Raw genomic sequence first — 14,942 nt, 5'->3', positions numbered from 1 at the left:
CACAAAAACATGCAGTAGTCCTGGTTTCTATACTACCTCCCCCTAGCCAGCTAGGTGCTCCCCAATTCCCCTGGCACGGCAGGGGGAGAGCGGAAACCAGGACTACAGGTTAGGTAGTTGGCACTGGGTGAGAAAATGGGTTGCAAAACCGTGGGATAAAAAATAAATAAATAAATAAAATAAAATAAATAAATGGAATCTCTGTATTAACGATTAAACAGGATTTCTTACAAGGCTCCCTCAATTGTATCACGATATATATACGATACCTCTGAAAAGGCATATCGTGGAGACATTGTATCGTCTCGACGATAATAATCACCATATCGCCCACCCCTACACACACACACACACGCACACACACACACACACACACACACACACACACACACACACACACACACAGACACACACACACACACACGCATATGTTGTGTACACAGCCAGCTAGCTCAGCCTATTGTCAAAACAGATTGCTAGTTTCAGTGACATTTGCTCCACGGTTCCAGTTCATTGTAGCTGTGAACTCCACACATCTGTCGACACCAGTGTTCCTTTACCTGTTTTAATGTGCAACAGGCCGTGGACCCCCATTTGATGATCTCTGGGACCCCCATCTACACTAGGGTTAGGACGATACGCGATATTTATCGTTTATCGTGATAAAAACACTCAAGATAATCGTATCGTAGAGATTTAATTTATCGTGAAATCGTCCTCCGTCATGCACTGGGATCAATTCACCTTTTATTTGCAGAGCTGCATATCCGGTAACATTTAAACCCTCTATAATTGGTAAAAGGTACTTATAATATACGTACTTGATACAGTATTTTAAAAATAGCCGATCTACAAGCTCACAACGCGCCACGTTGTGGCGTGTTGTGAGCTTGTATTTTTCATATCGTCGTCCCCCCCCCCCTAATCTACACTGTACGTCCCTCAGAGTTACCACACCCGTAAGGGTCCATTTGGTTCATAACTATCAATTATTGAGTTTTTGTAGAGGTGGAAAGAGTACCGAAAAATCCTACTCAAAGTAAGAGTACTGTTACTTTTTTAGTAAGAGTAAGAGTAAAAGTATTAGTTCAGGAAATTACTCAAAAGTAGGAGTAAAAAGTAGCCTATTTAAAAACTACTCTCTGAGTAAAAAGTAAAAGTACTTTTTTTTAATTTATTTTTTTACATTAATTACATGTTACACGTTACCGGTTACCTAAGCTGTCCCAATGCGATGTCATTAACCAGATAGAGAAAAACACTAATCAGAAAACCACCTTTAATGGTCAGTGGTTCTCAACCTTTTCAGGCTGCGACCCCCAAAATAATAATATTTCAACTGCAGACCCCCACCCTGACAAGCACTTGGAATTGTAGGAGTTGGTATTACATTAATTTGTCACAAGGGGGGGGGGAGTGGGACTGAGTTACTAGGGCCCAAGGTGGAGGGGCCTCAATTGTCTTATATTTTAGCGCGTGCCGCGAGTGCCGCGCTGCAAGCTTGTAGATCTGCTATTTTTGAAAAGTTGAGAAAATGTGTGCAAATCTGAATATTATGTATTTTTAAGCAAACATTTGTAACTCAAATTTTGCTTCTGGGGGGGTCCTTGGAACTGAATATTTAGAGATGGGGGGGTCCGTGGCCAAATACATATCATTTTGGGGGTCCTTCACATGAAAAAGTTTGAGCACCACTGACATAGATTAGAAACATAGGTTTTTCAAAAAACCTTAGAAGGATTTGAAATATTCAAAGACTTGAATTTGCTTTTCTTTTTTTCTTTTTTTTATAGCAGATCTACAAGCTCGCAGCGCGGCACTCGGTGCCGCGCTGTGAGCTTGTATATCTGCTATTTTCTCAATAGTTAAAGCACCAAATAAAGCATAATAATGCGTTCCCCGTCTAAATGGGTTAAACCTCCTCCCCTATGAAGAACATTCATGGGGGGGGCCCGCATGTGAATCCTTGTACCCAGGGCCCAGAATTTGGTGCGACACCGGACCCTGCATGTGAGCAAGTGTGTGCGTGTTTGCTTGCTGCTTGCGTGCGTGCGTGCATAGCACTGTGCACAGCACTGTGCCCTCGCACCCGTCCTGTGCCCAGGCCCTGGGGTGGCGTGGCGTGGCGTGGCGTGGCGTGGCGTGGGGTGGGGTGGGGTGGCGGCGCTGGTACCTAAGCAGCATCAATGGCCTGATTGTCCCCGCAGAGCTGATGTCACCACGTCTCCTGCTCAGGCCATGTGGAACCATGCAACACTACTCTCTGAGACGCGCACAGTCACCCATGCTCACATCCCAGGAGGATATTCTTAGTGCACTCTTTTAATATAAGCTCTTAACATGTTTTCACCCCCAATTCCCCCTCAATGATTATTAATGTGGCACATCACATCTCATCATTACATAACACAGGGGTTAAAGTTCTCAGTCCAGGGGACTGATTTCAGTCTTGAGGATTTTTAATGTTTTTTTTTTCTTTTCATACAGTACATTTGAAAATGTGTCATAAGTCGCACAAAAGTCTGTCTGTGTTTTTTTTTATAAATATTTAACCAATGAAAACATGTCTTCGTTCCTAGTTACATCTTCAGACTGAGCTGTACGAGGCTGGGTCAGTGGGCCATCGGCTACGTGACGGCAGATGGCAACATCCTCCAGACCATTCCCCACAACAAGCCCCTCTTCCAGGCTCTCATCGACGGCTTCAGGGAAGGATTGTAAGTAGAGATGGACCGATTTCAAAATTCTTGGCCGATTCCGATCCACAGGTTTTATGAAGGTCTGACCTGCCAAAACCGATTTTTCCGATACCGATTTCTTTAGCTAAGAACTAGAAAATAGAGTTGCTCCAATACCCTTTTTTCAGGCCTACAAGACCCCCAATGGTGTTAGCTTGTCAGTTGCCACCATTGGTGTGTGAATGTGGGAAGTGAGGACGCTGGCGTTGACTGTTCGCCGCTTCACTTCCCAATGTATGAATGACTGGACCGTTGTAAAGCGCTTTGAGTTCGCAACTTGCTTAGAAAAGCGCTATAAAATGCAATCCATTGTTATTACAAGACATACTTCAATGTGAGTACCAATAAGCTAGAAGAACACTAATGCCAAATCAATCACAATAGTACAATATCCAAAATCACAGACAATATCCAGTCTAATATGACCGTCTGGACTAGGCAGGAGGAAAGCAGGTGACGCATGCTTTTTTCCCCTTCTTTTTGGAGACGACATTGACACAGGATTATGGAATATATCCTTACATTGCAAAGGTAATCAGCACCATCTGTCTTCTGTAGGCTGCCACTAAGTAGACTGGCTGCTACTTGCTAATGTTTACTTTAGTCACAGGACCAGAGCATCATGCTGTGCAGTGCCATAGACACAATTGGCATAAAACCGGTATTTATGTCAGTGACCTGCCGGTCACCGATTCGGGCCGGTTTGATATCATACCTGCCGATTTTTTATATTGACCGATTCCGATTTCCATCCCTAATTGTAAATTCAACTGGCTTCAACCACATCTCTCCAGAGCTCTGTGTTGTTTTGCAGAGGCCCCCCTATCCAGCCCTCTATTCCAGTGACCCTCAAAACAAAGTCTTTGGCTTCAGTATATCCCCTTTCCCTGAATCCTGAATCCAGGTTTTCACAGAGCCAAACTTGTGGAAGTTTTGAAATTCAACCCATGTGAAAACGGCCACTTATTTTGTGTGCCGGAGGTTTTGGCGTTCGAAATGTCACGGCAAATGTCCCAGACTACAACATTTTGCTTAGAAAACTGCAAGAGAAAATCATAGCTAGCATATAATGTTATGAATGAATGATAACCCGCCTTTTGAAGAACATAACATGACAAATTAGAAACGGAGTGAAAGAGTTGCAATTAGCACCTCCTCTATTGTTTAAATGAAATAGCCGATGTCCAGTACACGTTTCTCAAGTGATTAAACTAGTCCTGGTCGCTTATTTTGGGCATGTTTTCGTAGACCTGGCCCGCTTGTTCCTCTTGCAAAACCTGGCAACATTTGACCATAACATCTCCTGTTGTAAATGAAGCCTTGCAGTGTAGTGTTTGTCTTCATGTAAACTGTAAATGAAGCCTTGCAGTGTAGTGTTTGTCTTTATGTAAAATGTGTGGCTGGCTTGTGTTTGGCATCCCAAGATGCTGCCTGCCTGTCAGCCCGGCACCACAGCAGCAACAGTGGCGTCAGTTCAGGAAAAAGCTAAGATATGGCAACATGACTGGTGTCTTGCACGCGCGCCTTCGCGCGTGTGCAAGACACCAGTCATGTTGCCATACCATAGCAACAAGCATGATACATTCATTTTAAGAAGTACGTTCTATTTTTTCCCCCCGTTTCTATGGTTTCTTGGGCTGTAAGATGGCAGCCTGGAACGGTTGTTCTCGTGCAGCTAAACTTGGCATGTTAGTAAACGTGCCACAATTAACAATTATGAATTGCACCTGTGCAGCTTACCTGCCGAACCTGGGAATATACCATTCTGTCAAGATAGGGAGAATAAAAGGGTGGAGAACATAATTATAATACCTTGTTAAAGTGACCATTTAGTAAAATGTTGCATTTGTAGTTATTGTACTGTAATTTAACAACATAATAACCAGCACAGATAGACAAAGAGACGTTCATGGATTTATATTTAAAAGTAACTTTTATTCTCCCCCCTGGATCCAGGGTATGGCAGCTGCATACCCCTGCCATACCCAATTGACGCCCCTGAGCAGCAATATCATGTTTCTGATTCAACTGTTATCATAAGGGGAATACACAGTGTGTGTTATTACAGTGGTTTATCATAAGGGGAATACACAATGTGTGTTAGTACAGTGGTTTATCATAAGAGGAATACACAATGTGTGTTAGTACAGTGGTTTATCATAAGGGGAATACACAATGTGTGTTAGTACAGTGGTTTATCATAAGAGGAATACACAATGTGTGTTAGTACAGTGGTTTATCATAAGGGGAATACACAATGTGTGTTAGTACAGTGGTTTATCATAAGAGGAATACACAATGTGTGTTAGTACAGTGGTTTATCATAAGGGGAATACACAATGTGTGTTAGTACAGTGGTTTATCATAAGAGGAATACACAATGTGTGTTAGTACAGTGGTTTATCATAAGAGGAATACACAATGTGTGTTAGTACAGTGGTTTATCATAAGAGGAATACACAATGTGTGTTAGTACAGTGGTTTATCATAAGGAGAATACACAATGTGTGTTAGTACAGTGGTTTATCATAAGAGGAATACACAATGTGTGTTAGTACAGTGGTTTATCATAAGGGGAATACACAATGTGTGTTAGTACAGTGGTTTATCATAAGGAGAATACACAATGTGTGTTAGTACAGTGGTTTATCATAAGAGGAATACACAATGTGTGTTAGTACAGTGGTTTATCATAAGGGGAATACACAATGTGTGTTAGTACAGTGGTTTATCATAAGGAGAATACACAATGTGTGTTAGTACAGTGGTTTATCATAAGAGGAATACACAATGTGTGTTAGTACAGTGGTTTATCATAAGGGGAATACACAATGTGTGTTAGTACAGTGGTTTATCATAAGAGGAATACACAATGTGTGTTAGTACAGTGGTTTATCATAAGGGGAATACACAATGTGTGTTAGTACAGTGGTTTATCATAAGAGGAATACACAATGTGTGTTAGTACAGTGGTTTATCATAAGGGGAATACACAATGTGTGTTAGTACAGTGGTTTATCATAAGAGGAATACACAATGTGTGTTAGTACAGTGGTTTTATCATAAGGAGAATACACAATGTGTGTTAGTACAGTGGTTTTATCATAAGGGGAATACACAATGTGTGTTAGTACAGTGGTTTTATCATAAGGGGAATACACAATGTGTGTTAGTACGTCCAGTGGTTTTCAAAGTGGGGGCCACAGCCTTTAGGGGGAACGGGACTCAGAGGGGGCAATTGGAAAGGAGAGACAAATGAATACAATAATCAGGAAAACATATTCTGTATACTGTACAAAAATAACACAAATTACAAATTCAAAATTCAAAATAGGAGTACAGACTGATCTTACAAGCCCATGCTTGCAGATTGGGGTTGGGGCCCTTGGCATGTTGGGGCCCTTGGCATGGTGGGGCCCTTGGCATGGTGGGGCCCTTGGCATGGTCGGGCCCTTGGCATGGAAACGTTTGTGAACCCCCCTGGGTTAGTACCAGGGCAGGAATTTCATGGAGGCCATGAAGGCCATGGCCGCCGTTGCCCCTCAGTTTGGCCTTGTGTCCCTCAAACCAATGCCATGACCTGAGGCCACAGTGGCCTTAATGCCCCAACTGACTGTACCACTTTCTCTTCTGTCTCTTTCTTGTCAATATGTAGACAGTAGACACCAGTGTTTCACCGAGTGCCGCGCTGTGAGCTTGTAGATCTGCTATTTTTGAAAAAAAAGTTGTGAAAATGTGTGCAAATCTTTGAATATATGTATTTTTAAAGCTAACGTTCGTAACTCAAATGTTGCTTCTGGGTGGTCCCTGGGAACAAAATATTTTGAGATGCAGGTCTGTGGCCAAATACATATCATTTCGGGGGTCCTTCACATGAAAAGGTTTGAGAACCACTGACATAGTAGTCTCTCAAGAACAGACTAACTGAGCTCCAGTTAAGTGAAAAGGACCTTTTCTTTGACGATGACTGGCCAGATTGCTGACATAGAAACATAGGTTTTTCAAAAAACTTTAGAAGGATTCAAAAGACACTTATAGAATCGGGTCAAAATTAAAAAATTCACAATAAAAAATAAATACAAAATAGCAGATCTACGAGCTTACAGCGTGGCACTCGGTGCCGCGCTGTGAGCTTGTACATTTTTCAATAGTTAAAGCATAAAATAATAGTACGCAATAATGTGTACCCGTTCTGAATGGGTTAAGCTGGAGCCCTTTGCATGCCAGCGTTGATTCAATAAAACCTCTGGCTTCCCCCTTCCAAACCTGTAATCAAAAGCCAATTCAGATGGTGAGAGCTTCATTGCACATCGCCTCAATCTCCAAAACATTTATCAAAGTGCAATTACAGCGTCTAGCCCATTTAGCAAATTAGTCATGTCGTGTGCATCATTATGCTGGCGAGGTAAGAACACGGCTCTCTGAATGAATGGGCCGAACAGATGCACTCATCACCTCACGGGGCAACATATCATTTAATGCTGGAAATTGACCGAATTCACGTTACTTGTTTTTTAAGATGATTCTTAAAGTGACCGTAAGCCTTTAGGTGACAGGCCCCCTTTAAGTTGTAGTTTGGCATTCTCATAAACATAAATGTTATGTACGTTTTGGGAAATCGGTGTTTGAACTGCTAAGATAATTCTAACCAAGAACATTTTTAAGGCAAGCTTCAGAAATTCTGAAACACGCTTCCACATGCGTCACAGAAAGGGACGCTCGGTAGGCCATTCAGAGACGCCCGCTTTGGCAATGTAAACGTTTGTTTCCTCTTGCCAATAAAGCTCCTTTGAATTGAATCGATAAGTCTCACTGTCGCACTTCTGCTCTTCAGCCTGTCCTTTTTTACAGGTCGCTCCAATGCAGGGGTTTTCAAAGGTTTTTGACTCGTGGCACCCTGTAAATAACTGTTTCACCCACGGCACCCCTGAATTACACTGTTAATGTTTTAGAATCTTACATCCTATTGGAGAAATATCCGTTTCCATCAGAACTGACTGAAAATAACCTTATACTTGATGTTTAACCACTTGAACCCCAGCATGCCTATTCTGGGGGGAAGGTTCACCAAAAATAGCCGATCTACAAGCTCACAACGCGTCACAACGTGACGCGTTATAGATCTGCTATTTTTGGTGAAGAGAAAGTTGTCATAGATGGAAAAAGAACTCATCAAGTACAGTGCAAAACAGGTCTGTTTCACTAAGCATAGTGAAGTGATATTGATGTAGTGATATTGATGAATTCCAAATATTATCAAATGATCTCGCGGCACTCCTGGACTGGCATCACGGCACCCCAGGGTGCCCCGTCACCCACTTTGAAAACCCCTGCTCTAATGAACTGCAGTGGCAGTTGAGGTATCTAGCTTGTTATGTCTCTGGGCGCCACGGAAATCTCGCACTCGTCCAATGTTTACTAGCACTAGATCAGGGGTGGGCAACTTTGATGATGGTGAGGGCCACTATATTTCCACCTTCACTCCAGAGGGCCACATTGCATATTGCTACGTCCTACTTTGTCATTCTAATCTAGTATCGCATACAATAGAAGCAAAAATAGCAGATCTACAAGCTCAAAACGCATCGCGCTGCGATGCGTTTTGAGCTTGTAGATCGGCTATGTTTGCTTCTTTTGAATTGGAATCCTGAATTCTTTTTTTGTTATTTCTTAACACATGGGTGACTAACAGGTCATTTTGGCCGATTTTGAGATTGCAAAGTGCAATAACTCTCCCCGTGAAGGTCTCAGAAATTTCCTCTTCCATGACTTTTCCTAAATACTCAAGATATATGTTCTCATTTTTTTTCCTCTTCTGAAACATTTCCTAAGTATGAAATAATATACATTTATACCACTCTGACTGCATTTATAGGTCAAATTGACAGGTACATTATTTAAATGTTTTGCCCAGGAGAGCAACACCTCCTCCCCCTGCTGCAAGCGGGGGTTCTATTGTCAATAGAACAACAGACAATAGAACCCCCGCTGGCAGCAGGGGAGGAGGGTGTTGCTCTCCTGGGCAAAAAGGGAGAGAATTTACCTGTCAATTTGACCTATAAATGCAGTCAGAGTGGTAGTTTTTTGTTTTCAGTCACCCGAGTGTTAATTGGAATCCTGAAATGTAACATTTGGATTTAATTTCAAACGCATTTAATGATATACTCATGTTAACTTTATGAACTTAAATACAAATACATTGGACATAAAAAAATCCATTTTAATACTACTATACTAGTCATTAAGCTACCAATATAGACTGAGGGAATTAAAGCAGGTCATGTTTGGAATTGTAACAGCTGAAATCAGTAATATGTCAGTATTCCAGTATTAGTGGAGGTGGGGGCCGCATGTGGCCCCCGGGGCCGCCAGTTGCCCATGTATGCGCTAGATCCCGTGGGAGTGTGTTCCTGGGACAGAGAACGGTGGATAATAACGTTGATCTTCTCTTGCTTTTGTCTCTGTGAATAAAGCTACCTGTTTCCTGACGGCCGGACGCAGAACCCTGACCTGACGGGACTGTGTGAACCTTCGCCTCAGGACCACATCAAAGTCACACAGGTCAGTGCTGAACTGTCAGAGCTGTCAACAAATGACTGCATAACCGTTTCTTTTGAAATCTCAGAGGGATATAATGACTATGGGATGGGACGATAAGCGATGTTATCATTTATCGTGATAAAAAACACGATCGCATTGTGGAGATTTAATTTATCGTGATATCGTCCTCCGTCATGCACTGGAATCAATTCACCTTTTATTTGCCGAGCTGCATATCCGGTACCTCTTAAACCCTCTATAGTTGGTGAAACTTACATATAATATACGTACTATACAGTACAGTCTTTTTTTCACTCTCTATCAAATGTTTGGCATAGCGTCGCTTTGCGATGCGTTGTGAGCTTGTAGATCGGCTATTGTTTGGCAAATGTTCTGCCCCAGGATAATGGATTTTGATTGTCGCAATAATATCGTAAATCGTGATTTCTTTTGGCACACTAATCGTGATGTGACATTTTCATATCCTCACATCCTTAACTTTTTCTCTGCCATTTTAAACATAGCTGTAGTAAGCAGCTGCCAAATTGTCCTTACCTTTTAACGTGGGCACGCGCACGCATCGTGCACAATCTGTGCGCGACTCATCTAGTAGACGTGTAGACTCGGTGACAAGCTTTCGAATACAAAAAACCCCATTGAAAAAGACATATCCGTTGCCACGCTGTATCTCTGCTTATCAGCCAGTGTTTACATGAAAAAGCATTGAAAAAAGCCAACTGTGCGCTATGGTAACACGTGGACACGTTCGCGCACAAAACGCACGATATGTGCGGGGATCATAATCCAGGCGTGTAGAGACTGGATCAAAGTTTCCAAACGCAAAAATCAGATTGAAAAACGAGCGTTCCATCGCCCAGTAGCTTCCACTTCTGTTACACAGTAAACCAATGGAGGCGGGACTATGGCCCAGGCTCAGACTGGATACGGAAAGCTGGATCCGGTCCAGACCGGAAATGACCGGATACAGTTAGGGGGGCGGGCCTAAAGAGCCAGAATCAGCGAAAATCTGCGCTAATACTTTTAATCCTTTCATAATGATTAAAGCTAATTAAACTATGCGGGCTCTACGGGCATGGCAGCGCGGTACAGCGGGAAATCTACGGGCTCTACGGGGATCGCGAGGTATGAGTTAATAATAATGCCACTCAACACTGTGTTTGTCCCCTCAGGAACAATACGAGCTGTACTGTGAGATGTACTGTGTGTTTGTCCTCTCAGGAACAATACGAGCTGTACTGTGAGATGTACTGTGTGTTTGTCCTCTCAGGAACAATACGAGCTGTACTGTGAGATGTACTGTGTGTTTGTCCTCTCAGGAACAATACGAGCTGTACTGTGAGATGTACTGTGTGTTTGTCCTCTCAGGAACAATACGAGCTGTACTGTGAGATGTGTGTGTTTGTCCTCTCAGGAACAATACGAGCTGTACTGTGAGATGTGTGTGTTTGTCCTCTCAGGAACAATACGAGCTGTACTGTGAGATGTGTGTGTTTGTCCTCTCAGGAACAATACGAGCTGTACTGTGAGATGGGCTCCACCTTCCAGCTGTGTAAGATCTGTGCTGAGAACGACAAGGATGTCAAGATCGAACCCTGCGGTCACCTCATGTGCACTTCCTGTCTGACCGCCTGGCAGGTACTGTGTGTGTGTGTGTGTGCGCGTGTGTGTGTGTGTGTGTGTGTGTGTGTGTGTGCGTGTGCGTGTGCGTGCGTGTGCGTGTGTTCATACAACAATGGAGTCGCAGCATTAACCGGCGAAGCCTTTGTTGAAACCCATGCACAGCTGCTGGGGAAGAATGCATGGGGAAACACCGAGGTATTGACATTGTATGCGCGTTCGTGGTAGGGCATTAACGACTCGTGATTTTTGTAAAAGTTGTAAAATGTTGAGTTGAAGTCGACTTTGTCGTTTGATGACGTCATCACATCACACACGATCCCCCTATTATTTTGGGGGTCCCCAGATGATTAACTTAATGTGAAACATTGTTTTCTCACTCAACTGTAAACAAACCAAGATAAAGTTTAAGTGGATAGATGTATCTTCACATTTCTAAAGTGACAATTTAAGGACTTTTTAATACCTCTAAAATGACAAATTAAACATTGGCAGAAATTGTGAAAATAGCCGATCTGCATGCTCACAACGCCTCGCATCGTGAGGCGTTGTGAGCATGTAGATCTGCTATTTTCACAATAGAATTTTTTTTTTTTCAACTTTCGACTTTCTCTGGTAGGTCAGAAATTGTGAAAATAGCAGCAGCGTTGCGAGGCGTTGTGAGCATGTAGATTGGCTATTTTCACAATAGAACCGTGTTCTACAAAATTCCTCTACTCTTAGTGCTCATCAGGGTGTGGGGGGGTCCCTGGTTAAAATATGATTAATTCGGGGGTCACGGCCTGAAAAGGTTGAAAACCACTGGCATATACACTACCTGTCTTTGGGCATTGCACATAGGAGTAAGCGACTCGTTATTGAGCTGAATTATTGTTATATAGTCCTGGAAATCGTGTTAAATATTCTGGAAAAGTTTTGGAAATGAATTGGTAAAAATGTGGTGCCTGTCCATGTGTCCATCAGGAGTCTGAGGGTCAGGGCTGTCCGTTCTGCCGCTGTGAGATCAAAGGCACGGAGCCCATCGTGGTGGACCCCTTCGACCCCAAGGACAACAGCGGGGTCTCCTACGGAGGCTGCAGGGGGATGTTTGGGGCGGAGGGAGCTCCCTCGCCCAGCTACGACGACGATGACGACGACCGACTGGAAGACCCTCACCTCATGATGAGCAAGCTGGCCTGCACCAAGGTATGGACTGTTTAAACATCTAGAACAGGGCTTTTCAAAGTGGGTGACGGGGCACCCTGGGGTGCCGTGACAGCAGTCCCGGGGTGCCTCGAGATGATTTGATAATATTTGGAATTTATTTGGCCACTTGAAAAAATATTTAGTATCATTTTAAACTTGAAGTACAAAGTTATTTTCAGTCAGTTCTAACCAAAGATGGCTGTTATCTCACCGTTTTCCTCTCAACATAATCACTAAAATATAGTCACTGTCGGGCAGAAACCGTATCTCCAAGTTTCAAATGTCTTTTGGTACAGCAAAGCCCTGCTTCATCATACAAGACTGTCGCACAAATCTAGTGAAAACAGACGATCTACAAGCACACAATGCCTTGCATCGCTGTTTTCACTAGTTTAGTACATTGTATAGATGATAAATACAAAACGAACGGTTTTGGACAAAGGCCTATGAGGTTTCCACCCGACAACGACGATATGCTATAAATACAAGGTGCTGGGAGTGAAAATTATAATGTAGGGGTGCCTCAGATTAAAAATATATTTATGGGGTGCCCTGAGACAAAAAACGTTTGGGAACCCCTGATCTAGAAGCCTTTATAAGCCTATACAAGCTAGCCTGTACGAGGGTATTGACGCTTAAATTAGAATATTTTGTAAAAGTAAATATATACTTGAAACTTTCATATATTCTTTATTCCAAACCTTTTCTTTTCATTTTGAATTGTCATGGCATACAGCTCATGAATATTACAACATATTACAATATTACCACTCAAAACAAGGATTTATAATAGAGAAATGTAAACCTTCTGAAGTCAGAGTTTCTTGAAGTCCAGTGGGAAGTTTCTGAAGTCAGTTATGATTTGGGGTGATTTGGGGTGCAATGCTTTTTTACAAAATATTCTAATTTTCTGTGATTGATCTGTATATATGAGACTGGTCTGATTGGGTGGTCGTGTCTGTAGCTACAGTAATTGCTATTGAACATTATAACGTGTCACTCAACGTTATGCTGTATTCATGTAGAACGATTAATTTAGAGCCAATTTAGCAGCAGTTGAGCTTACATTTAAGTTACCAAGTACAGACAGATTGATTTTGTTTGTTTATTAATGGATCTATTTAACGGTATTCATAAAACATCAGACAAACATTAGAGTTCTAGTAATAACAGTTGTACAGTTTAGGCATTTAGCAGACTCTTTTAATCCAAAGTGACTTACAATAAGCAGATAATACATCACTATAATAAACAAGATAATATGTCAGAACATCAACAACAATATAACAAATGCATATGAATATCAATAAAAAAAATATACATATAATCAGTAAAGGAAAAAAAAAAAGGTTCTAGGGGTTTTTAGCGAGGGTTCTGTCAGCATCTCTGTGTTAGCTGATCTAAGTGAACGGGTGGGGGTGTAGGGGTTGATCAGGTTTTGGAGGTATGGAGGAGCCATACCTTTGGTTGCTTTGAAGGTCAGCATCAGTGTTTTGTATTCATTGCGGGCCGATTATCGTGAGTGCTTTTTATTCCGATAAACGATAATTGTCCCATCCCTAGTATTGATGACGTCATTGGTTTACAGGCATAAAGAAAGGTAGTTGACACTCTTTGTCGTACGAGCTTCATCTTTAATAATAATAATAATAATACATCAAACTTATATAGCGCTTTTCAAGGTACAGTACTCAAAGTCGCTTTACAAACAAAAAATACAAATAAAAACAACTTTATTAGGACAAAGATTAAAAGGATCAAATCTAGGATGTACATTAACAGGGCATTAATCTTTGCCGTTTCAAGAAAGGTGGAAAGAGAGAGACAAAGAAAGACGCAGAAAAGCAGGTCAGATATGGATAGGAGCTCAGTGTGAAACTGAAATGTGTACACAAGGACAGGTGCATGAGTTATGCATAAGGTGAGCGGTTAAAAATAGGAGTGGATGAGGCAGTTAACCCATTTAGGCCTACAGTTATTGAATGCTTTAACTATTGAAAAATAGCAGATATACAAGCTCACAGCGCTGCACCGAGTGCCGCGCTGCAAGCTTGTAGATCTGCTATTTTTGAAAAATCAAGATTTTCTTTTGCAAGTCTTTGAACATATCTATTTAAAAGCGAACATTTGTAACTCAAATATTTGCTTCTGGGGGGTCCCTGGAACAACATATTTTGAGATGGGGGTCCGTGGCTAAATACCTGTAATTTTGGGGGTCCTTGACATGAAAACGTTTGAGAACCACTGATTTAGAGGAAGGATTTAGTAGTCGGGTCAAAGATCGGGTCAAAGATATTCATAGACTTGCACTCATTTTCACGATTTTTCAAAAACAGCAGATCTACAAGCTCGCAGCGCGGCACTCGGTGCCACGCTGTGAGCTTGTATATCTGCTGTTTTTCAATAGTTAATGCATAAAATAATGGTTAAAGTGGTTAGAATCTAACACGACTCGGGCGCGTTCCAGGTATTTGAGAGTTAAATGGCAGCAGATGTAAGATGCTTTGTGGGGGGTCGGAAGGCACGCTGCGCAGCTCATGCCCCTCGCGCACGCACGCACGCACGCACACACACACACACACACACACACCACAAGCTGTAGGAATTGGCATTTTCAGAAGGCCAATGCAGACCATTTCCTGGACTTCCTGGATAAATGAATGCCATTTGAGCACTAGGGGTGCAGGAAAAAACCTTTTCGAATTCGAATCACGTTTCCAACATGGTAAGATTCAGAATCGATTCTCATTTCTCATCCAAAAATCGATTAATTATTTATTAGATATTATGATTATTATGATTTTTATTTTATGTTTTTTTTATTACGATAATTTGTTAGAT

General features: G+C 42.0%; 1 protein-coding gene across 1 annotated transcript in view; it reads left to right on the top strand.

The window, feature by feature from the left end:
• Nucleotides 1-14,942, top strand: part of cbl (Cbl proto-oncogene, E3 ubiquitin protein ligase) — a 102,466-nt gene that overhangs the window by 70,051 nt on the left and 17,473 nt on the right. The window contains exons 6-9 of the mRNA XM_080731617.1: nucleotides 2,580-2,717; nucleotides 9,212-9,299; nucleotides 10,803-10,934; nucleotides 11,880-12,101. Coding sequence (XP_080587743.1) covers nucleotides 2,580-2,717; nucleotides 9,212-9,299; nucleotides 10,803-10,934; nucleotides 11,880-12,101 — 580 coding nt within the window. The remainder of the gene's footprint in view (nucleotides 1-2,579; nucleotides 2,718-9,211; nucleotides 9,300-10,802; nucleotides 10,935-11,879; nucleotides 12,102-14,942) is intronic.

Source organism: Nannobrachium achirus (assembly GCF_963921795.1).
Source record: "Nannobrachium achirus genome assembly, chromosome: 8".
NCBI classification, from domain to species: domain Eukaryota; kingdom Metazoa; phylum Chordata; class Actinopteri; order Myctophiformes; family Myctophidae; genus Nannobrachium; species Nannobrachium achirus.
Note: the sequence above shows the minus strand (reverse complement) of the source record. Positions and strands in the feature narration are given on the sequence as shown.